This window comes from Pterocles gutturalis, unplaced genomic scaffold (assembly GCF_000699245.1).
Source record: "Pterocles gutturalis isolate BGI_N339 unplaced genomic scaffold, ASM69924v1 scaffold52588, whole genome shotgun sequence".
In the NCBI taxonomy this organism is placed as follows: Eukaryota; Metazoa; Chordata; class Aves; order Pterocliformes; family Pteroclidae; genus Pterocles; species Pterocles gutturalis.
In genome coordinates this window covers 6,148-26,232 of record NW_010127644.1, presented here as the reverse complement: position 1 = coordinate 26,232, position 20,085 = coordinate 6,148, and the positions used below count along the sequence as shown (strand labels likewise).

The 20,085-nt window shown below is 35.4% G+C and overlaps 1 protein-coding gene across 1 annotated transcript; it reads right to left on the bottom strand.

Annotated features, from left to right (window-relative positions):
* Nucleotides 1-7,374: 7,374 nt before the first annotated feature.
* On the bottom strand, nt 7,375-19,734 carry TIAL1 (TIA1 cytotoxic granule-associated RNA binding protein-like 1). Its single transcript, XM_010079319.1, has 11 exons — nt 19,644-19,734; nt 16,124-16,273; nt 15,755-15,809; nt 15,357-15,444; nt 13,385-13,460; nt 10,328-10,436; nt 9,904-9,999; nt 9,734-9,818; nt 9,316-9,439; nt 8,691-8,830; nt 7,375-7,761 (listed from the first exon to the last, which is right to left on the bottom strand). Exons 1-11 carry the CDS (start codon nt 19,653-19,655, stop codon nt 7,644-7,646), a joined length of 1,053 nt encoding a protein of 350 aa, XP_010077621.1. The 5' UTR covers nt 19,656-19,734; the 3' UTR covers nt 7,375-7,643.
* Between the last annotated feature and the right edge of the window lie 351 nt (nt 19,735-20,085).

The following is a 20,085-nucleotide window of genomic DNA, read 5'->3' as shown; positions in this document are numbered from 1 at the left end:
GCAGCTTTATGCATGCCAAAATACAGACTGCAAAACTCTACCAGCAACATTTAAACATGGAGAAAACTGAATTACAGGCTAAGTCACTCCAGTAGTGCTCCTACTTTTTATTAGTTATACCTAGACCCCTTCATAAATTGCATTGAAAAAAAAACAACCAACACCAAGTGTTTCAAAGCTTGCAATTTAAGTAGGTGATTTTTTTAAAAACAAAGTTTTATGTTCTTCTTTGCATCTGACTGTGAATAAGTAAGAATGTTTCGTTAGTATTAAATGCATTCTTTAAGTTTGATAAAAACCTTACTGCTACACTGATCTTACTTCTTGAGTTTCTTCAACTTTGTTCTATAAAGAAGAAAGAATTAAGGTGAATATTTTCCTTTTATATTGCTTTTAAGTAAAAAAAAAAAAAAAAAGGGCAAATGTTTCAATTTTTTTTACCCTCCAGGATACCTGCAGGATTTAAAAACAGCTTTCAGAAAATAAAGTAGCAGCATGAATTAAAACTTGAGAGGAAGAAATACAGTCTTCAATAATCAATTTTACAGCAATAAAAAAAAATTGACTTGGTAAAACAATATTCATATATTCAACTACAAGTTACTTAAGAAATCATCATCAAAACCTTAAACACATTCTAAGTCCCTCTGGACTAAATGTAGTTAGGAGTGATGGGGGGCATAGTACAGAAATCTCAGATTTTGTGAATTACATCCAGTCTGGTACGAACTTGAAGATGCAAAGAAAAAAAGTACTTAACACATCCTTTCAACATCCATCTGTAAATATTAAAACATGCATAGAGTACAGAAATCAAAGACTTTTGCAATACAGGGAAACATTAAAAATGATACCTGAGGCCAGTGTGTGTTTCTGCTAAGAACCACATGCAAATACAACAGACTGGCTTCCTTATGCATGACAAGCAAGTACAACTCTGTTCACTAGAAACATACAGAATTAAAGTGACAAAGCAAAACAGGGTAGGAAAAATGAGAGATACATAACCTTAACAACAACTGCATCACAACCCACAATGTAAGTATCCATATGCATTTTTTGCAATCAAAACAGTTCTGAAGGAACATCTGTTTCTACAGCCTTGGTAAACTGAAACTTGGACATACTTGGATACTTCTGATGAGACAGCATCTTGCCTTCCTTTCATTTAGCAGTCATACAGAAAGAAAAGACTCCAGCAGTACCTTCCAGTAAGATTTTGCTGTAGAAGCATTTCAATGAAATGTCAGTTTTCTAACCTATGCAGCTTGTCAGACACTTGTTGATAGATGCTGTGACCTTGTAAAATATATCTAAAGCACACTGCATACCTTCCCAAATGTCCACGTATACATCTTGGAGGACAGGTTCTATATGGTTTCTTAAAAGGCCACAAAGCAAAAAGATGCTGGAAGGAATGCTCTCAGAAGTCAAGGTGAACACAGCATCACCCTGTATACTGGCCTTAAATCTTCTTCAAACTGCAACACATATTCAGCCATATATGTTGGTCCTCTGACCTCAGGGACTGACCATTTCAAAATATATTAGCAATACATACAAACAGCTGTTACACTTAGAGAACAAGGTCTTGTTATATGCATACTGAAAGTTTACAGTAATATCTTCACTTCTGAAAATGTCCCTTCTAAGCGATTTGAGAGATGTTTCATGGACTTTCGTATCCTTATTCCAGAGTACCTAAATCCAAATAGGAGGCAAAATTCCTTTAGAAATAGTATCCTAGAAATATCCGTATTTTATCTTTCTTAAAGCCTGTCTGAAATTAGCCAGTTTTAGATCATTAATCACAAACAGAACAGAAATTTCTGCTACAAAACCATAGCATATACCTGTAAGTAAAAGAAGCCTTAATTCATACTGAGAAGGCAGGAGTTCAGAAAATAATGTTGGACCTCAGCCTTCTTTGAATATTTACAAATATACAGGTGAGATTTACTCTCTACAGAACACATGCTTTGCACTTAAAACAAAGCAAGCAGCAAGGCATAAATGTTTCCAGCATTTGACCGTGCAACAGTGATCCAGTACAGTAGCTGTAGCACCTAACAACAGTTCCAAGAGATTGATTCCATTAATCTCTTCATGTCTAAGTTGTACTCAATGTAGCCTCTTTGTGCTTTCAGGCACAAGTAAAACTGAAGTAGAAACAGTTCTACAAAGGTATTCTGCAAAATTAAATGTTCCTTTTCATAACTAAGAGGGTTATTTTCCCTGCAGTCAGTACCCGATTTGGAAGATGGTTTGAACTAAGCAATAAATTCTATCAATTGGCCTTTACCATCACACTTGATAACCCAGCATTAAAGGAAACAAATCATTTGTGGGATGAAAGAGATCTGCTTCTTGGAAAGGACCAAATAAACCACAAAGAGCATTTTTCATGGAACAGCACCCCACCAACAATTATCCACTTAATAAGGTCAAAGAACTCACCACTCAATGGAGGATGGCAGCTTTTCATCATCACCTGTGATATTTAAACTTTCTACAGAGTTGTCTCTAAATAAGTCAATTTCCGTCTAAGAAATGTAAGCATTATTCAGTGTTTCATGTGGTAGGCTTGTGATTCTTACTCAGTTCCTACCCATCCCTGCTCCAGAAATTATACATCTAAAGAATGGGAAGACATTCAACAAGCAGCTGTACGTATCTCAAACTACTCCAATTATACAAACAAAAGGGTCAATACAGGCAAACAACAGAATGCCAAGCTAAGAGATCTAAACTAAGCAATGGTCTACCAATTCAGACACTTAATGCAATCTGCCCCTTTAAGTTTTCTTTATTTTTTTTTAGTCAACTTAGGTAGTCTAGCTTGGTAGTTTTATGTGCATCTGTCTTCTCAGAAGCCAAAAAGAAAATGACCCAAGTTTATGCGTTTTCTATTTTTTTAATTTTAAAGCAACGTTATTTTAAGCAAGGAGACAAAGCAAGTTTGTGTCTGAATGGTCACAATCCTTTGGATACTGCTGTGGTATCTGTGTAAACCTGTCATTATTTTAAATGTGTCTGACAATATGACGTGGCACTGATGCTGCTGCATCATGCACAGCAGTCTGGCATCCCTACCACCTAGTCTCACTGTTTATATCCTTTTCCTCCTCCTCCCTTCCCTGCAAATGACTGGGAAAGACAGCTGCCGAGTATCTGGGATCAGTGAGAACCTGGGTTCATGCAAAGAACAGCGACTGATCCCATGTTTTCAAAGGGAAGTATTCAAATGTTATCAGCCATCACCATAGAAAAGTCATTTTACACCGAATTCCCTGACAACTCCATGAAGTGTTTTTCTTCTAAACAAAAAAATATCATCTGTGCAACACTGATGTCTTATTGACAGCTTGAGTACAAAGATACAAGGTAAAGCAATGTTTCTTCCCACAGCATATGAGGAATACTTTAATAACCAAGAGGATTCAGATCAGCTTTAATCAAAGCACAAGTGGCTGTGTACTTAAGCAAGAATAACTTGTGTTCAAATAATCATTACTGATGTCAAATTAACTTTGAGTCATTACCCTGTAAATGTCAGTGAGCAGAGCATGTCATTCACATCCATGATCTAGCTCAACATACATCCCCTGAAAGATGACAGAATCAGTGTTCACTCATCAACATAAAGTCCTGTTTCTTTTTCAAGTAAAACATTCAGTAAACATTTTCTTTGATTTGAAGAGATGGTAAAGGTGGGGGGTGGATTTTACCCATGTGATACTGAAAACCACTAATATTTTTTTAATTTTTCTTTTTTTTAAACAATCAACTGGATTCACCAAAGTTGGTTAAAATGAAACACAACAGAGACCTTCCCAGCAGCTATTGCCTTGCAGTTGCCTTTTTAGGAACAGAAACATTATTACAGAGTGAAACCCTTAAATCTACTACTGTTTAACAGGCACCACATATGATCATAACAAATAAATTCTAACTTGGTTTCAAAAAGAACAACTTCCTTTTGCTATTACCACAGCAATCCAGATCCCAAACTGTATCTATATATGAAGATTCAAGTTGGAACAAAGCAGTTCTTTACAAACCCCATCCATTTTTTGAAGTATACTGAATAAAGATTGCCTGTATCTTGCAATGTAAGAACAGTGCAATAAAATCTTTTATTGCTGACCAGGAAACAGTTCGACGTGATTAAAACAAAGACTTGTGCACTTGTTCAAGAACAGTCAGATAATTGAGAAGTATCAGACACTAATCATGTCCATACAGTTTAAGTCTGCTTCCTTGTGTACAAACACAAGAAAAACAAATCACTAATTTTCTGCAAAACTACACCTTATTCACTGTGAGACTTTTTCGGCAAGTGAAACAAAGGAGATAGTTCTGATACAGTGAATAGGTGTCTCGTGAAATTATCTTAGTAAGGAAGAAGGTTCTGCAGGAAGAGTACATCTGAAAACTGTTAACAAATATACACAAGGAGGCAGGACTGATGAAAAGCTACATGTAACCTTAGATTTACAGCCTTATTACTGCAACTCTGCAAAATACAAAATGGTTTTCTATGAAAAATTTTAAATAAAACATCTTTTTACATGATTGCAAGTGCATAGTTTACAAATGCAGCCTTTATATGTCTGTTGTCAGTTTTACAAAGAGGGACAATATTTTGACAGATGACAATACAGGAAAAGCCCTTTATCATGTTTCACTTTTATTGAACATTATCTGCAAATGCAGATTACAACCTTGCTTCAGGTTGCACGCATCAACTTAAGCCGTGATAAATCAATACTTTTTGAAATCCACATCCTAGTGGTAAGGGGTTAGGTGGAGGTTGATTTCTGTAGTTAGAGAAATTACAATGGTGTTAACAGTCACTCATAAAAGCAGTATGGTGCAAGAGGCTCTTTGGTGCCAAGAAACTGTCAGTGATGTGTTTATGAATGCTACTGAGTAGAAAGCAATCCAAATTACAACTCGTCCTCGCAGTGCTTTAGAAATATTAAAAGGACACTGGAGACTCCCAGATCTTGAGCAGTCTGCGAAGAAATATCACCATTCAAGAAAAGCTGTATAAAAATCAATGACAAAAGACTTAAATGAGACAGTATATCCTATCTTTCACCCTGAAATACAGGTCAGGTATGGCCCAGCTCTACAGCAGGCATATTAAATAATCAGATTTAAGGTGATCTACACACTGAGACCTGAAAGATCACTGCCTTAATCTTACACCCATTTATATGGGTATATATGTGGCAATGTATTTGCATCATCTAAATCTTCAGTAGTGCCTAAAGAACATACTGCTTACATACCAGCATGCATCCAGAACATGTCATATGTCAAACACCTAGCTAGAATTATGTAGAAACCCCAGATTTCAAGTGAAGTCTGTGAAATACTGAAGTAACTTGCAACTCGTATATCTACTGACTCAAGATTTTTTTTTTTTAAACTGGATAAGTGTAACAAAAATGCACACTTGTGATTTTTTTGTCCAAACTACAATGTATAGGCCGATCCTCGCGTAGATATACACATATATACAAAATTTATAGAAAAACAGCTGTAGACAAGATTCCTAACTTGAGCAGAAAAACACTATGTATACCATAAAGGAGAAACAGAGATAAAGGGCCAATTCTGTCATCACAAGCACTTATGGTTCCACACTAACTTCAGTCATTATTGCATGCATTAGACGCCCAGAGTTACAAGTATCTCTGGGTACAGTTGAGCCAACTGACTAAATTGCTCCTCCAGTATACCTCACTTTCAACCCGATCTGTAAGTCAAGGTACTATTAAGCATGTCAAGTAGAAGAGGAGGAAGAAAACTCATGTGATTTGCTACAGCATTAAGTGTAGTTATTTGCACAACCTGGCTGGGTTTAACAAAACTGCAAGTCTTCATTTCAGAATCTATTTAACTCGCCACACCTGCATGGTAAGAAACAGAAAAGATAAAATATGCAGCTTCTCAGACACTCATTTAGAACTATCATCTCTAAATTCAAACATTCAATTTCTTTTAAAATGCAAGTTTGCTTCACTGAACTATCACTGCAAATACTACTTTTCTTTTTTTTTCTTAATTGTGCCTGCCTCAGTGTATTTTGTATACAGCTGAAACATTTGCACCCCCTAGCTGTCACAGGTAAGACACAGTACTTATATCTAACTTACATTCATTTTCAACTTCAAATTTATTGAGGCAGTTTGTATCAATGTATCCATAAAATAATTCAGAAATAACCCAAGTATACCATTTAAACATCTTCATGATTTATCCATTTACACACTCAGTACACAAACAACCCAGCCTCTGTACAGGTTCATCACATGCAAACCACCCATAAAGACAAAAACTTTGATTAAAAATATCACAACTCGGTGTACTGTTTCAACTGCATCTCCGTTTACCAAATGGCACATTGAATATTCTCTAAAATAAGATGTTTGTAACAATCTTGTTAAAAAATTCTTGGGCAAAATATTTCTAGACTTAAAAAACATCAAATTTTTCAAAACACTCAAGATACTATACAACTTATAATAACCTTGAAATAGGTTTACAAGGTTGTTAACCAAGGTATTTACATACCAAACAATGTAAAGCAAAAAATTCGTATTTCTAATGACAAAAAGGTGATGCATTAAAGATTTATGAAATTAAAATTAAGGCTCTTTGTTATAGTTCTTTATGTAACTTTACATAATAGCCAACTTTGGAAATGTCAGTCTTGCACATTCTTGTCAATCTACTGCATTTAAAGCAGTAGAGTATATTAAGTATTACTCTGAATAATTACATTGCTACTTCTATGTTTGAGCATGCTTTTGAAACACTGTAATTATGAAATATTTACAATGTGTAGCCTTCAAACTTTATGTAAAAGCACAAGTATGACTGTCTGATTTGAATACAAATAACATACTTGCAAAAACGTTTTTATTTCTCAAAATTAAATGCAAATTACTACAGCCTTAATAAGCAAACCTACTCTGAAATGTTTTAGTGTGTGCCTGAATGTGGACAGTAAAAGTTACGTGAAATTACTCAGACAGTACTGTTTTTCATTTTAGACTGAACTCTTCTTTCTATCAGACTGTTTTCTTTAAGCATGTACAAAATTAAGTATTTTGTTTTAAAATTATTCCAAGACCTACATATACTTTCTGAGCTATGCCCATAGGTTTCTTGAAAAATCAATACTGTCTAGCAGGTTGTAATGATTGGTCCACAGCTTATTTCAGGATGGGAAAACTTGCTGTTTTTCAACGTCATGTCTCTTAAAAAGCACAGTGATATAAAACACTGAAGACAGAACAAAAAAGTGGAATGGTAACCTAAAGATCAAATCCAATAGCCGTTTCTCCTACTATATCAAAATTTGTAGTCAGAATTGTCTTTATTGACTTTATTTTTAATTTTTGTACACAAAGAAAAACATGTTCATATCCATCATGAACAAAAACTTTAAAAGGCAGAACTAGAAGACATTTGTGTCCTTCACCAAAGCAAAGCTGTGCTAGAAGTTCCAAACATTTCCATTTTTAAAATAAATATTTTCTTTTTTCATTGTCTACATTCCAGTCTTCAGAATGTCACTGGAAACTGCAGCCTATCATGAAATACACACTTTTAAACAGAGTCCCAGCTCACTGTGTTTGGTAGCTTGCCATACCATATCCAGCTTGGTTAGGTATTACAGGAGCACCTTGTCCCTGGGCAGGTTGAGCACCAAATCCACCCATCCAGGCAGCAGATGGAGATTGGCTTAAAAAGAAACAGAATGGTTAAAAAAAGGAAAGGAAAAAAAAAAAATCATGCAAGCTAGTCAAGGTATTTACAAGACAACAGACTAAAAAATAATAATAATAAAAACCATACTTCCTACACTACAATTCATCCCAAAATAGAACAATTTCTTCTTCTAATGAGTAATCCAGGTTATGTGCTACACCATGTAATTCTTTAAAATATCATAAGCTTTTTAAGAACAAAGAAAAAAAAAAGCCCCACAAACCTTGGGTACTAGTTGCATAGGACAACTGCCTCCAAAGGCATGTACATACGCAGGTCTCTGTAAGTCAACATCAGTGATGCAGAAATGCAAAAAACTCCCAATGCCTAATTAGCATGAATACCAATGAAAGGTTTATCAAGGCTTCATATGTTTAATTGGCAAGAGATAATGAAGAATGACGAAAACAAAGAAGTTATTTTTAAAGTTAAAACGAAAAGTTGTTGTAAAGACTTCAGTCTTCAAGAGATCAAGTATTAAAAGTCCACCCAAATTCTGAAACTGCACAAGTTAAAATGTCAGTATGTAGTTTCCTTTCTCCAGGGTTATGAACCCTTTAGACCAATACCTGGGCTCCCTGGCTCAGACCCTCTCGTATTTACCACCTCAAGTCACAATCCAGAAAACTTTCAGACAGCAGACAAGACCACCATCCAAAACTCTACTGCAGAGAAGGTCTTTTTGCCGTCAGTCTCAAAACAGCCATACACATAAAATGTGTGATCCAGTAACAAGCCAGAGTGAGTCCATTATTTTGTCCATGATAATAATTAAATTCAAGCTTTAAGCATGTAGGAGTCCACCTAAGGCTTGAAACCTTGTGCAGTCCTTGAACCAAATGAGCCTGATACTCAGATGTAACATTCTTGGAATATTCTAAAAATTAAATACAATTACTCACTCTACTCCAAAACCCTGCTGATTCCATGCTTGGCCATACATTCCATATGAAGGTACTTGCCACCCATTAGCCATATATTGCCCGTACTGTTGTGGATTTCCATATACTTGGCTCCATTGCCCCCACTGACTGTAATCCACCTAAGGAGAGAATAATTCATTGCACTTCAGGTTCTAGAGATGGATTATGTTCCTTTTGTGCTGCCGAAGGCTAAATTTTTGGCTGTATCAAACGCAGGGCTAAAACAAGCAATAACGAGATCAGAAAAATAAATAAGACATCACTGTGACTTAAGTAGATCCTTGTACTGTAAAAGGTATTTTTGTGTGTTTGAAATACCAAAGAGTATTTGGTTGGATAGTCACCTAGTCTGCAGTTAGTGAACTAGCAAGAATCAGAATTACCTCAAAGTTTCTCCCTATCTTGAATCATATCCAGAAGACTGTAACAGATATTCCACCAAAATCACTAGCCCAATTGGATGAACAACTGGAACATAACTGAGACAGAACATGGAATTTTGCAAGAACACTACCAAAAAATTTAGCCATTATAACTGGGAAGGCATTATGGATATATACACAATTGCTTTTGTGATACAATGAAAAGGTTGAAGTGTAGTTACCTGTTGGAAGTTTTTTGTCATATCAGGGGATTCTTTACCCCAATAACATTTAACAACATGTCCTTCAATTGTGGTTCCATTAACTGAAACAATAGCATGTGCTGCGCTTTCATGGGTTGAAAATCTAAAGAATGTAAAAAAAAAAGATGAATGTCACGCTATATTGTACTTTCACCTCATTGTCAAAAAACAGTGACTCCATACATATCGGAAATTCAGAGAAAAAGACCTGCTTTCAAAGATAGTCATCTTCTCAGGTAAAAAGATTGGTGGCCACTATTAAAAGTTCCAAATTTTTCTATGAACATATGGTTACAGCTTTTAATCTATCAGCAGAAGTTCAATCAAGTGAAATTACAGAAAGATGAAACATTACTACAGGAACAAAATAGCAGATTTTATTTTTCTTTGCCCATACCTGACAAATGAGTAACCTTTTTCTGGGAACACCCTTATTTCCATAATCTGTCCAAATGGTGAAAAAGTCTGTCTCATAAGTTGATCTACAATACAGAATGTTTTTGTATTAGTAACCATGTCGGTGTCCAAAAAGCTTCAATAATAAAAAAGCAATAAAACAAATCGTACCTGTTAGCCCAGAGGCAATTCCTCCACAGTACACAGTACAATTTTTTGGACTTGACTGATTTACTACATCTTCAAATCTCAATTGTTTTGTATTATCTATAAGAGAGAAGCTTGTTTTTAAGCAGTAGGCTAACAGTACCCAGAGTCCCATATACTTACCTCATACGCAAGTACGAATTATACCTTTAACAAACACATTTGATATTTTATGATAGACCACTAGTGCCACCACGACATTCATATAATATACCAAAAAAATCTATTATTTAAGATCTGGCAGATATAATATACCAAAAAAATCTATTCTTTAAGATCTAGACATGTAATTAAGTGACATGATTTTGGCAACATTATGTTTCGTATCTTTATTGAGCAGTGACATGCAAGAGGGCAAACACAACACAGCATTACATGAAGGTCTTACTTTCTTGTGTACTTTTGGGTGCTGGTGGCTTCCGTGTTGCCCAGTTAGTTCTGATCTGACGGCCTCCCAACCACTGGCCTCCCATGTGTACAATAGCATTTTCTGCATCCTGGAGAGATTAAAATAAGGATTGTAACACAACCAAATAACAAATATGTACAAGTCTACTTCTACGAAAGACTTGGTTGGCAGTTAATTCTGTTGACAAAACCAATAAAAGTACTAAAAAGTATATGTAATTCTGAACAATCAGAGCAAGCAGCCAAAAATGACATAAAATAAGGCCCGCGCAAATGATTTAGTAAAACCTTCCTCCCACCCCCATTTTCTACACACAGGTTAGAAGCCAACTGCAATTGCACATACTTTACATAACAAGCTTCTGCATTAGAATATTTGAAGGCTGCCCAAAAAAGTACAAAGATTACACAGACGCCAGAAGCAATTACTGAAATAAAACAACTGTAATTTTAATTATATAAAAAATAATATTATTTTGCTAATTGACTTATTAGAAATACAATACACAAAAGCATATTGAGTAGTGGATGTAAAGTCAGGAAAGACTTTTTAATAATCAAAATCCCTCACTGGACACTGAAAGATTTCTCAGATGTAACCCAAATAACATTTATACCATGCAGTATTTGTTTGCAAAAGACATTGTATACTAAGAGCTGAACGTGTTTTTTCAGAATCTTAATATGCACTCAAAATACTAGGTCAAGTTTAGGTAGAAAAATCTTAAGTTCTGGGAAGGCTGAATGGTAGTTACTAAGAAACTGCAATGCCGCGACAAAAATAGATTGAGCATCGAAGTTTCCTCTTCTTTATTATTTGCACACTCCCCTGTCCCATCCTCTCTTCTGCCCTCTGGAGGCATGCATGACAACTCTGTAGGTTCTCTATTAAAGTCACTCTCAGTCCATGGGCCATGTGGCTTAACTTTTTATCTTGAGCATGAATTGCAAGACTATCTTTTGAGTTCACACTGTAAGCAGAAACATCTAGCAAGCAAGGGGTAAGTTTGCTAACACTTGCAAGAAGCAATTTCTCCCCTAGCCGCTTTGAAAGAAGAGAAGGCAGAGCAAATAGTACATATGTTTGAAATGCTTTTCCAAGGGCACAAAGCTTAAGAAAGAACGCCAAGCACAAGGGACAAATAGAACACACGGACAAGTTAACAGTGAGCAGCTATCATTGTCCTGCCTCGCACTGAAGGCTCCCACCTCTAGTAGACTTGTCTGAAACTCAAATCACTCAGGACCTTCATCCTCCGAAGTTCTAATTACAGAGCGCTCATTTGGAAGACAATACATACACACAAAAAATTAAATTACAAGAGACGACCAGTAAAGGGGTGGGAGAGACAAACAAACAAAACACCAGACAACAAAAAACTTACTCAAGCACCCTCACTCCCAAAACATAGTAAGTTACAAACTGGGAACATATCCCAGTTCCCCAAACCTAGTAAGATGACAGTAAATTCCGAAAAACAGGCCTTAAAACTACCAGCTCAGAACGGTTGTGCCACAACCCTATAGTAGCAGCTGCTGTTTGAATGAACAGCAATCAAGACATGCATTTTACAAGTACTTTTTAGTATTACATTTAGAATTCATCCATTAATTTTGTAGAATTAATATGGATTCTAAATTGGAGTTTTTCTGGCTCAGTCTTAAAAGAATCCAGTAACTTGCATTCCATGCGACTGTTACATTTCCCCTACAGTCACAGAAACCAAACACAACCATAGGATAAGAGAAGAGGGGCACAAGGAAAATAAGACATCTATTCCTCTTGTCTATTTTAGCTGCAACACAAAATAAATGAAGTGGAAAAATACACTTAAATCACAGCATTCAATTACAATATCTTAGGGCATTTTCAAATCTGAAAAAAATAAATTCCAATTTTTTCTTCTGATTAAGATTCAGCTCCAGCTGTTACAGAGGATACAAAAAGAGTCTTGACATGTAGGACTTCTGACCATACAAAGAGGCTCATATGCCTAAAATCCTGTGCTTAAAATACTTAAAGAAAAAGGTTTACAGAGTTTCCCTATGTTCTCCTAAACATATCTCTAAATACATAAAGTGCAATTTTCCAAATAATTTTCATGGATTTCTTATGCTGTCAAACATTTATGTAACTTCCAAATCACCAAGAATTATTTGTTGAGTCAACTGTATTCCTATAAATGGCAGGGCATAGCACTATTTTTATCAGTACTACACTGATTAAATTCTACAAATAACATCCTTAATATCTGTATCAGACACAGATACTAGTCACTTGTCAGAAGCATTTTTACCTAAGCGTACAGAACATTATCCATTAGGTAACACCATCCAACAAAACCAAGAACATTCAGTTTCACAATATGCATAAGCAAAATGCTTTAGAAGTACAGAATCAACTCTTAGCACAATACAACAAACCATTTTAGATTTCAAAATGTTCTAACAACTCAAGCAAAGGACCAACCAAGAGCTTTACTGAGATGCAGAGCTCAAGCAAATAAATCCAGCCATACTTCAGAGTACAACACACTTGGCTGTATTAGGTCCCCAGAAAGACTGAGCTTTGGCATGAACCTAAACCTGGCAAATGCCAAACCCTGCTGCGTAGCGTGGCACTGGACTCCTTAGGACTGAGGACTCCAGGATGCCATTTTGCAGGGGCTCCTACCTTAACACACAAAACTGCGCTGGACCTGGTGCAGGGCCTCAGCTAAGAGACCCAAAGCAGTGCTGATTGGAGCAGGCACCCAACTCACTTAGGACAGACTAAGCTGACCTACCCGAACACACCCAAACAAGCCTTCCATGTTCAGGAATCTTCTTTCACAATGTTCTCATAGCATTGCTGTAATCTAAACTGTTTCAACCCTTAACCATAAATAATGGAAGATTTTGACTAACATAAATCTGTCCCGTACACGCAAATTTATTTCCCTTGGGAAAGTCTGATACATGGTGAATACATAAACAAGAGGCAAAACCAGAAGTGGAAAAAAGGCAATTATTTTAAATCTACATAGTGATTACTCACCAGTTTGTTATAAAAAGATACAAAACCATAGCCTTTTGACTTTCCAGTTGCCATATCTTTAACTACCCGTGCGTCCCTGTGAAAAGAAGCACAGCTATATGAGGGTAATATTAATAACCTGCAAAATAAAAACTAAAAGGAACCACACACACTGTATTGTGAGCATAATTTTTCTTATAAATTCAGTTAGCCCTAGAACTACAGTCATTCCTGAACTCTCCCTATTGCTTCTTTACCTGTTAGAAAAAAGCAGTAGGACAAAAAAAATAACATGTAATAAACATGCAACCTATCCACATAACCTATACTTGCTAAAACTAGAATGCTCAAATTTGAAGTATAAGAGAAACAAAGTTTCCTTTTCTAATATTCTATTGGCTAGGGTCCTCTAAGGTTTACTGTTCTATAAATTACTGTAACAATTCTATCTAATTTACCATGCATTTTCTAAATAGTTAAATGTCTTCTGCCTAGTGATACAAAATATATGAAATATTAAAAAAATCGAAAAAGAGGAAAAAATAGGAATTAAAAGGCATACATGGCCTGTTAACAGATTTCTTTATTTTTCTTGGTCAATTCTCTACCATCATTTTGGAGTTTGGGTAGCTGTAAATTTTGAAAAATTGACATTTTCAGAAATTTAAGAAAGGAGAATAAAACTAACAACAATGCTAAGCACACCAGTACGAAAACAACAAATTTACACAGAAATTTTAGTGAGTAAGTTAAAATGATTGGAAATATAGAACTGCACTGAATATAGAATGTTAAAATGTAAATACTAAAATATGTATATATAAATAATGTATAATAAGAATAAATAGAAATGAGAAAAAATCTACAACTGAGTTCCAGTGTGCACAGTTCCTTGCAGTTAGCCTTCAAGATCCTGTCCATTCTTATGAGCAATTCTGCAAAATAACCAGAATGCTATTACTTTTAATTGTGACTTGGACTTTAGAAAAACTGCAGGTCTCAGGTATAAATATAGATCGAGAAACAGAAAACCTGAATTATTCTCTTTAAATCGATTTTTAAACAGTACTACTTACCACATTAAGAGACAAAAAGCAAAGTAAACAAAATAGCAGAGGTAAGAAATAAAATTTATGATTCATTTAAAAATATGCGTACAGAACAAGAGAAAAATAAGAATTTTGTTCTTAGAAATATAGTCCTGTAAAGTAGTACAAAAACGTTCATGTGCAACTTTGAAAGATTTGTATAAACTGATAGAAGTTTAACAGACTTTTTTGTAGCAGTACTCTTAAGGATATACACACTTTAGCAGCACTCAAAGATTCTTGTAATGTTAAATATGTTCAATTAAAACAGCAGGTGATTTGGTATCACCTGAATGATCTATTAGAAGCTTAAAGAAACATTATCTTAACTGGCGGAATTGTGCACATATTGTAAATCCACCATTCTTTCATTTAAATATTGTAATTTTAATTCATCCCATTATCATCTAAGAAAGCAGATTTCATTCTCATAAATATTAGCTTTTTTCAAAATGTTCGTAAGTTATTCAACTAGCTTCTTCATAAAATCATATTCTAATTGCCCGGTTTTCTGTACTGCCTATAAAACTCAATATGAATGCATACGAAATACACCCAGGACGCAACATATACCACTTGTCACTATTCTGTACACATTCTGAACAACAAAAAGTCACACTTTGGAACAGTAATTAAATTTTAAGAAAAAGTTGAAGGACATTAGCATATAAATTAGGTTAAAAGCACATTGCTTTCAGCAAAACCAGCACACAATTACATTACTGTATTTACAATCATGAGACATACCGAGATGAAACAACAACCCCTCCCTACTGCCCACCCAACATAAGGAAATCAACATCAGAAAAATTATCTAAAGACAAGAAATAACATTTCAACTCAGAAACAAATTTTCACTGTCATTTTTTCTAACTGATATTGGAAATGTTTATCATGATACTTACGATATTTTACCAAAAGGAGCAAATGCTGACTTGATGTCTTCTGTTGTTATTTCTGGACTTAAATCCCCAACGAACACATGGAAGTGATCTGAAAATAAATAATTTACTAATCAAATATTTAACTGCTATCTAAAATTTCAACTCCTGAGAAAGTGATGCTCTGCACACAGCACTGGGAATCAGGAACGCCCAGGATTCCATTTGATGAGCAGCAGCAATTTAATCTGTCCACTCCAGTTTCCCCAGTTGTAAACCAGAAACAGAAGAATTAGTTTGCAAAATTCTATTAAACACAAGATGGGAAGGAGAAAAGTTATGTTTCAATGCATTTATGACAAATTATTACCACTTTCTGAAGTATTTGTGTAGAAGTGATACTGTGGCATTACTTTACTTACTGGATGTATCTTTTTTCTGGCTACTTGGTGTTGTTGCCCAGTTTACTTTGACCTCCTGAAAATAAGTATAAGATTTAGTATAAATTCACAAAATTCTTACATTTTACAAGTTCATTCAAGGGTGAGTTACAACTCTCAATGTTTACAAATCATCATTCAATATAAAGCACTGTAGGAATTGAACACCACAGACAATACATTTCCTAAACAAGACTGACTTCCTTAAAATCAGTATTTTAAACATATAATTCTAACAATACTTAACCTTCGTAAACATCTTCAAGAAAATCAACACCCCATGGTTTTATTAATATTTTTTTACACAAACCTACTTTCCTTAAATCTAAGACTACAAAGAAAGCAACTTACCTTTCCCAAAATTTTTCTCCCATTCATAGCAGCTAATGCAGCAGCTGCATCTCTGTGTTCATAAAATTCCACAAAGCAATAAGGGTCATTGCTTGTATGCTGCAAAACAGAAAATCCAACAGAAGAGTTGACCCTTCTGCTATCGGGTTGCTGAGAAGAAAATCCAGGAAAATATATTACTTATAGCTAGAAACTTTAAGAATGATTTGCATTAATTTATGAAATAGCCTTTGATATTACACTTAAATGCAAGAATTACTGGGATGGACTTCTTCTTAAAGGTCTATCAATTTCTGAAGTATAGTTTACTTTGTATGAGGGCTTAGTATCTTAAGTTTACTAAACTAAAAATAATTCAGCTACCAGAAAAAGTGATCTGCAGACTAGATGGAAAGGGGGGGAAAAAAAGGGGAAGAATGGAGAGAAGAACGAAAATGGTGTTCTGCCTCATATATATGCTCAAATCTTGAAAGGTTTGCTCCCCAGATAAATTTTCACCAATTTTCTCTCTCCTCCTACTGAAGAAGTCTTTACTTTTATTTACTTGAAAATCACTAGCAGACAGTAACCTAGGAGCTGCATATTCTCAATCTCAAGAGAAAAATGTTACACCCAGCATCTGGGAAATACCCCTTTAAAAGGACTCAAAATAGTCTGACTGGGGGGAAAGATACTAATCAACTGATTGCTGCTCTGTTAAATCTTGAGTATAACCCAACTTTTGTAGGATGGCCTATCAAGTCACCCTTAAAAATACTGACAAACAAAGCTCACTGAAGTATTAAATGTACCAGAGTATTGAGTGCAAAGAATGTAAAAGTTTTCTGAAAAGTTGATCAAGTGGAAATTATGATTAGAATGCTAACTTGAACATTGGATGTTATGTCTAAAAGATGCTGAGTACAAAAACTAGAGCCTTACACCAAAACATCTCAATTTACTACCCTGCATGTACATGGACCAGAAGACGATAAACACCAATACTAAACTAAACAAATTATTTCTTGCATGGACAGGAAAGTGTCTAGCATGTAAAGAAAATGGACTGGCATCGGTATTCTTCCATATCAACCTCCCCCAGTGTCAGATAGAGCATAGCTCTAACACCAGGTAAGAACAGAGTAAACTTTACCAGTTTTACTATTTAACTTCTGATAATTCTTGTATGCCTATATGGACAAAGAAATTCTAATTCTGCCCCACAGAACTGGACTGGACATTTTCAAACATAGTTCTGTCTACACCTGAACAAGAGAAGCTATTAAGATCTAACAGCTGAACTGATCACAAGACCTTTATATACCTAAAATGATCAAGTAATCCAAAGCCATCCTTCTAAACACCATCAGTACTGGGTGTCTCTAACTGATGCAAAATGAACAGAAGAGAGAAAAATATACCTGATATTAAAATAATAATAAAAAGAAGTTTATATCCCAAGAGCCATGAAGTGCTCCAAAAGCACATTCAGCCCAGATGCCCCGAAACAGTAATCCTTAATTCACCTCTCTTCCTGTAGTACTTTCCTCCTGCAATGAAAATAAGATTTGGGAAACCCATTTAGGGCCTTAACAGATTCAGTGCAGTTTATACTTCAACTGAAGTGCAATTTTACTTTTAGATTGTGGGATGGTCTTATTTCACACTAAGAACTTGTCTGAACATGAGAAGAGCCTCTTTTGCAGATGCCCAGAACTTTAGTTGTTCAAGATACCTGTAAATGCTAGTCACACCACCCCGAGTATTATATGTCCCCAAAATAAACACCTGAAATCTCTAGTGTTCATGTCACATAGTCTACAAATGAGAAAGAGTGAGCAAACAGTTGATAAACCTGCCTAAAGAAAAAAAAAAAGAAAAAAAAACACAAAAGGAAAGCATTCAGGTGTAAACTTGACTGATGGGGGTAGCAACAACGAACAGGCAAGAACTACCTACAGGTAACTTAGGGCCTATGGAAAGTTCATAAGACACTGACTAGAAGGATGGACAATACAGACAGGTACTTTGACGGTTAAAAGCGCTGTAGCTGCAGGCCAGTTCCAGTCTAGAAGCCAACCTGCACTTGCTGACTGCTCGGTGACAGGTGCTAAGGTCAGCCGAGTGCGTTCACCTCCCTATGACTGAACATAGCTGCAAGTAGCTTTCTGTTTATCCACTTATTTCATAAAGACGTCTCCCTTGTTATTTCTATGGTTATGTAAAATCTTAAAACCATAAATCAAGGTAAAATGAGTGTTGGAACTTCTCAACTAGTTCTCAAGAAATCAAACTGATGCAACATTCAATTAGCCAAAGGCTGGAAAAGCAGTACCTTATTTCTAAAGAGCATATTACAACAAAAATTGTTTCTTCAGAGAAAAACTTACAAATGTACTCTGTTATCCTTCTGTTTAGTTATCTTCCTCCAATAAGCTTAGAGAAAATGTGGCAGAGTTCTTCACCAAAAAGTTTTAATAAAGTGCCACACGGGAAAGTACTAGTTAAGACAAAGATGAGAGTGACTAAACAAACATCACGTGGATAACAAGCAGCTAAAAACCAAAAAAGCAGTGTGTCATGTTGAAAGGAAAAGAAGATCACAGAGGAATTACTAGTAGTGTTCCTAAAGAAGTCTGGTCACAAGACTTGTCTTTTAATACTTTCATTAACAAGCTTGACAAAAAAATAATGTGACTGTACTCAGGAAATCTGTAATTACCAGTTAGGATGAACCATAATAAGCAGTAAAAGTAAGAGCATACAGGAAACCAGAGTTGAAGAATCAAAGATTAAACCTAGCAAAAGGTCTGATTAGTCCCTGCCTGCTCGAAGTTTATCAGTTATAAACGCAGAAGGAAAAATATAAGGGAGTGAGAAGTTGCTTAGCATGTGTCAACAAGATCAGAGGAATGGCTAACAACTCTAAATGTATCAGAGTATTTACAAGGGAGTGAAGAAAGTATTAATACTTACCAACAGTTTGTACAAAAGACCTTATCTGGAATACTATGGAAATTCTGTTACTTTGTTTCAACAAAAAAAATAAAATAAGAACAGACAGGTGCAGACAAGAGCTATTCGAACTGGCCTGGAAGGGGCTCAGGAAGAGCAAAACTTATTTTGAAGAATTTTTTCCTTTTCATCCACAGTGAAGCAGCATTTATTCAAGAGGGAGAAGAATTACTGAGGCTCACGTTCAAATAAAGTGAAAAATGTACAAAATAGCCACGAATAACACTTGAAACAATAAGGCTTCTGATCATCTGAACAACGTGGTTCTGAAAAGAGGGGGTGATAATCCTTTCAATAAAGTGGAATCTCATCAGCTGGTAAAAGGTATGTCAGGGCTACAGGCAAAAGTACAGGACCATACACAACAACAAGTCTCTTCTGCGAAAAGTTACCCCAAAAGCCAAACACAACCTAAAAAGCCACACTGCCAGTAATGTGAAAAGAAGCCCCCAACTCCATTTATTTTCCAGAACTTTATCTTAAGTTACATTATATTTGCCACCCCCCTGGAGGTGGAAAGCCTTACCTCTGTTATCATTTTACAGCTTTTGCATGGTCCAATCTGGCTGAATAACTGAAGTATAAGAACTTCAGTCACATCTCTGGAGAGGTTTCCTACATAGCTACAGAGGGAAATAAAAAAAAATAAAAAAAAAATCAACAATTTAAACCAGAAACTTTCATCTTTTCAAATGTAATTATGATTTTAAAAATCTTAAATTACTATGAAAAATCTCCCTTTAAATACCCCAGGTATCAAAGACATTATTTACAAATTATTTCATTACATAGTTCTAATGCAACATTCACGTGGTTTCTAAATTATGAAGTTGGCCACACAACTGAGAACATGAAGCTCGATACAGACATAATACTGGACACTGATATCTAGTGGCAATCGTTTCTTTGGCAGAGAAATGTCAAAAGCAGGAAGAATATTGCTCAAGAATTTTGGGCAGAACAAGCAA

Coding starts and splice junctions, on each gene's coding strand:
- TIAL1 (XM_010079319.1), bottom strand. Junction 15,810..16,123: donor GGAGAAAAATTTTGGGAAAG/GTAAGTTGCTTT, acceptor ACTTATTTTCAG/GAGGTCAAAGTAAACTGGGC. Junction 9,819..9,903: donor AATTGCCTCTGGGCTAACAG/GTACGATTTGTT, acceptor TCTGTATTGTAG/ATCAACTTATGAGACAGACT.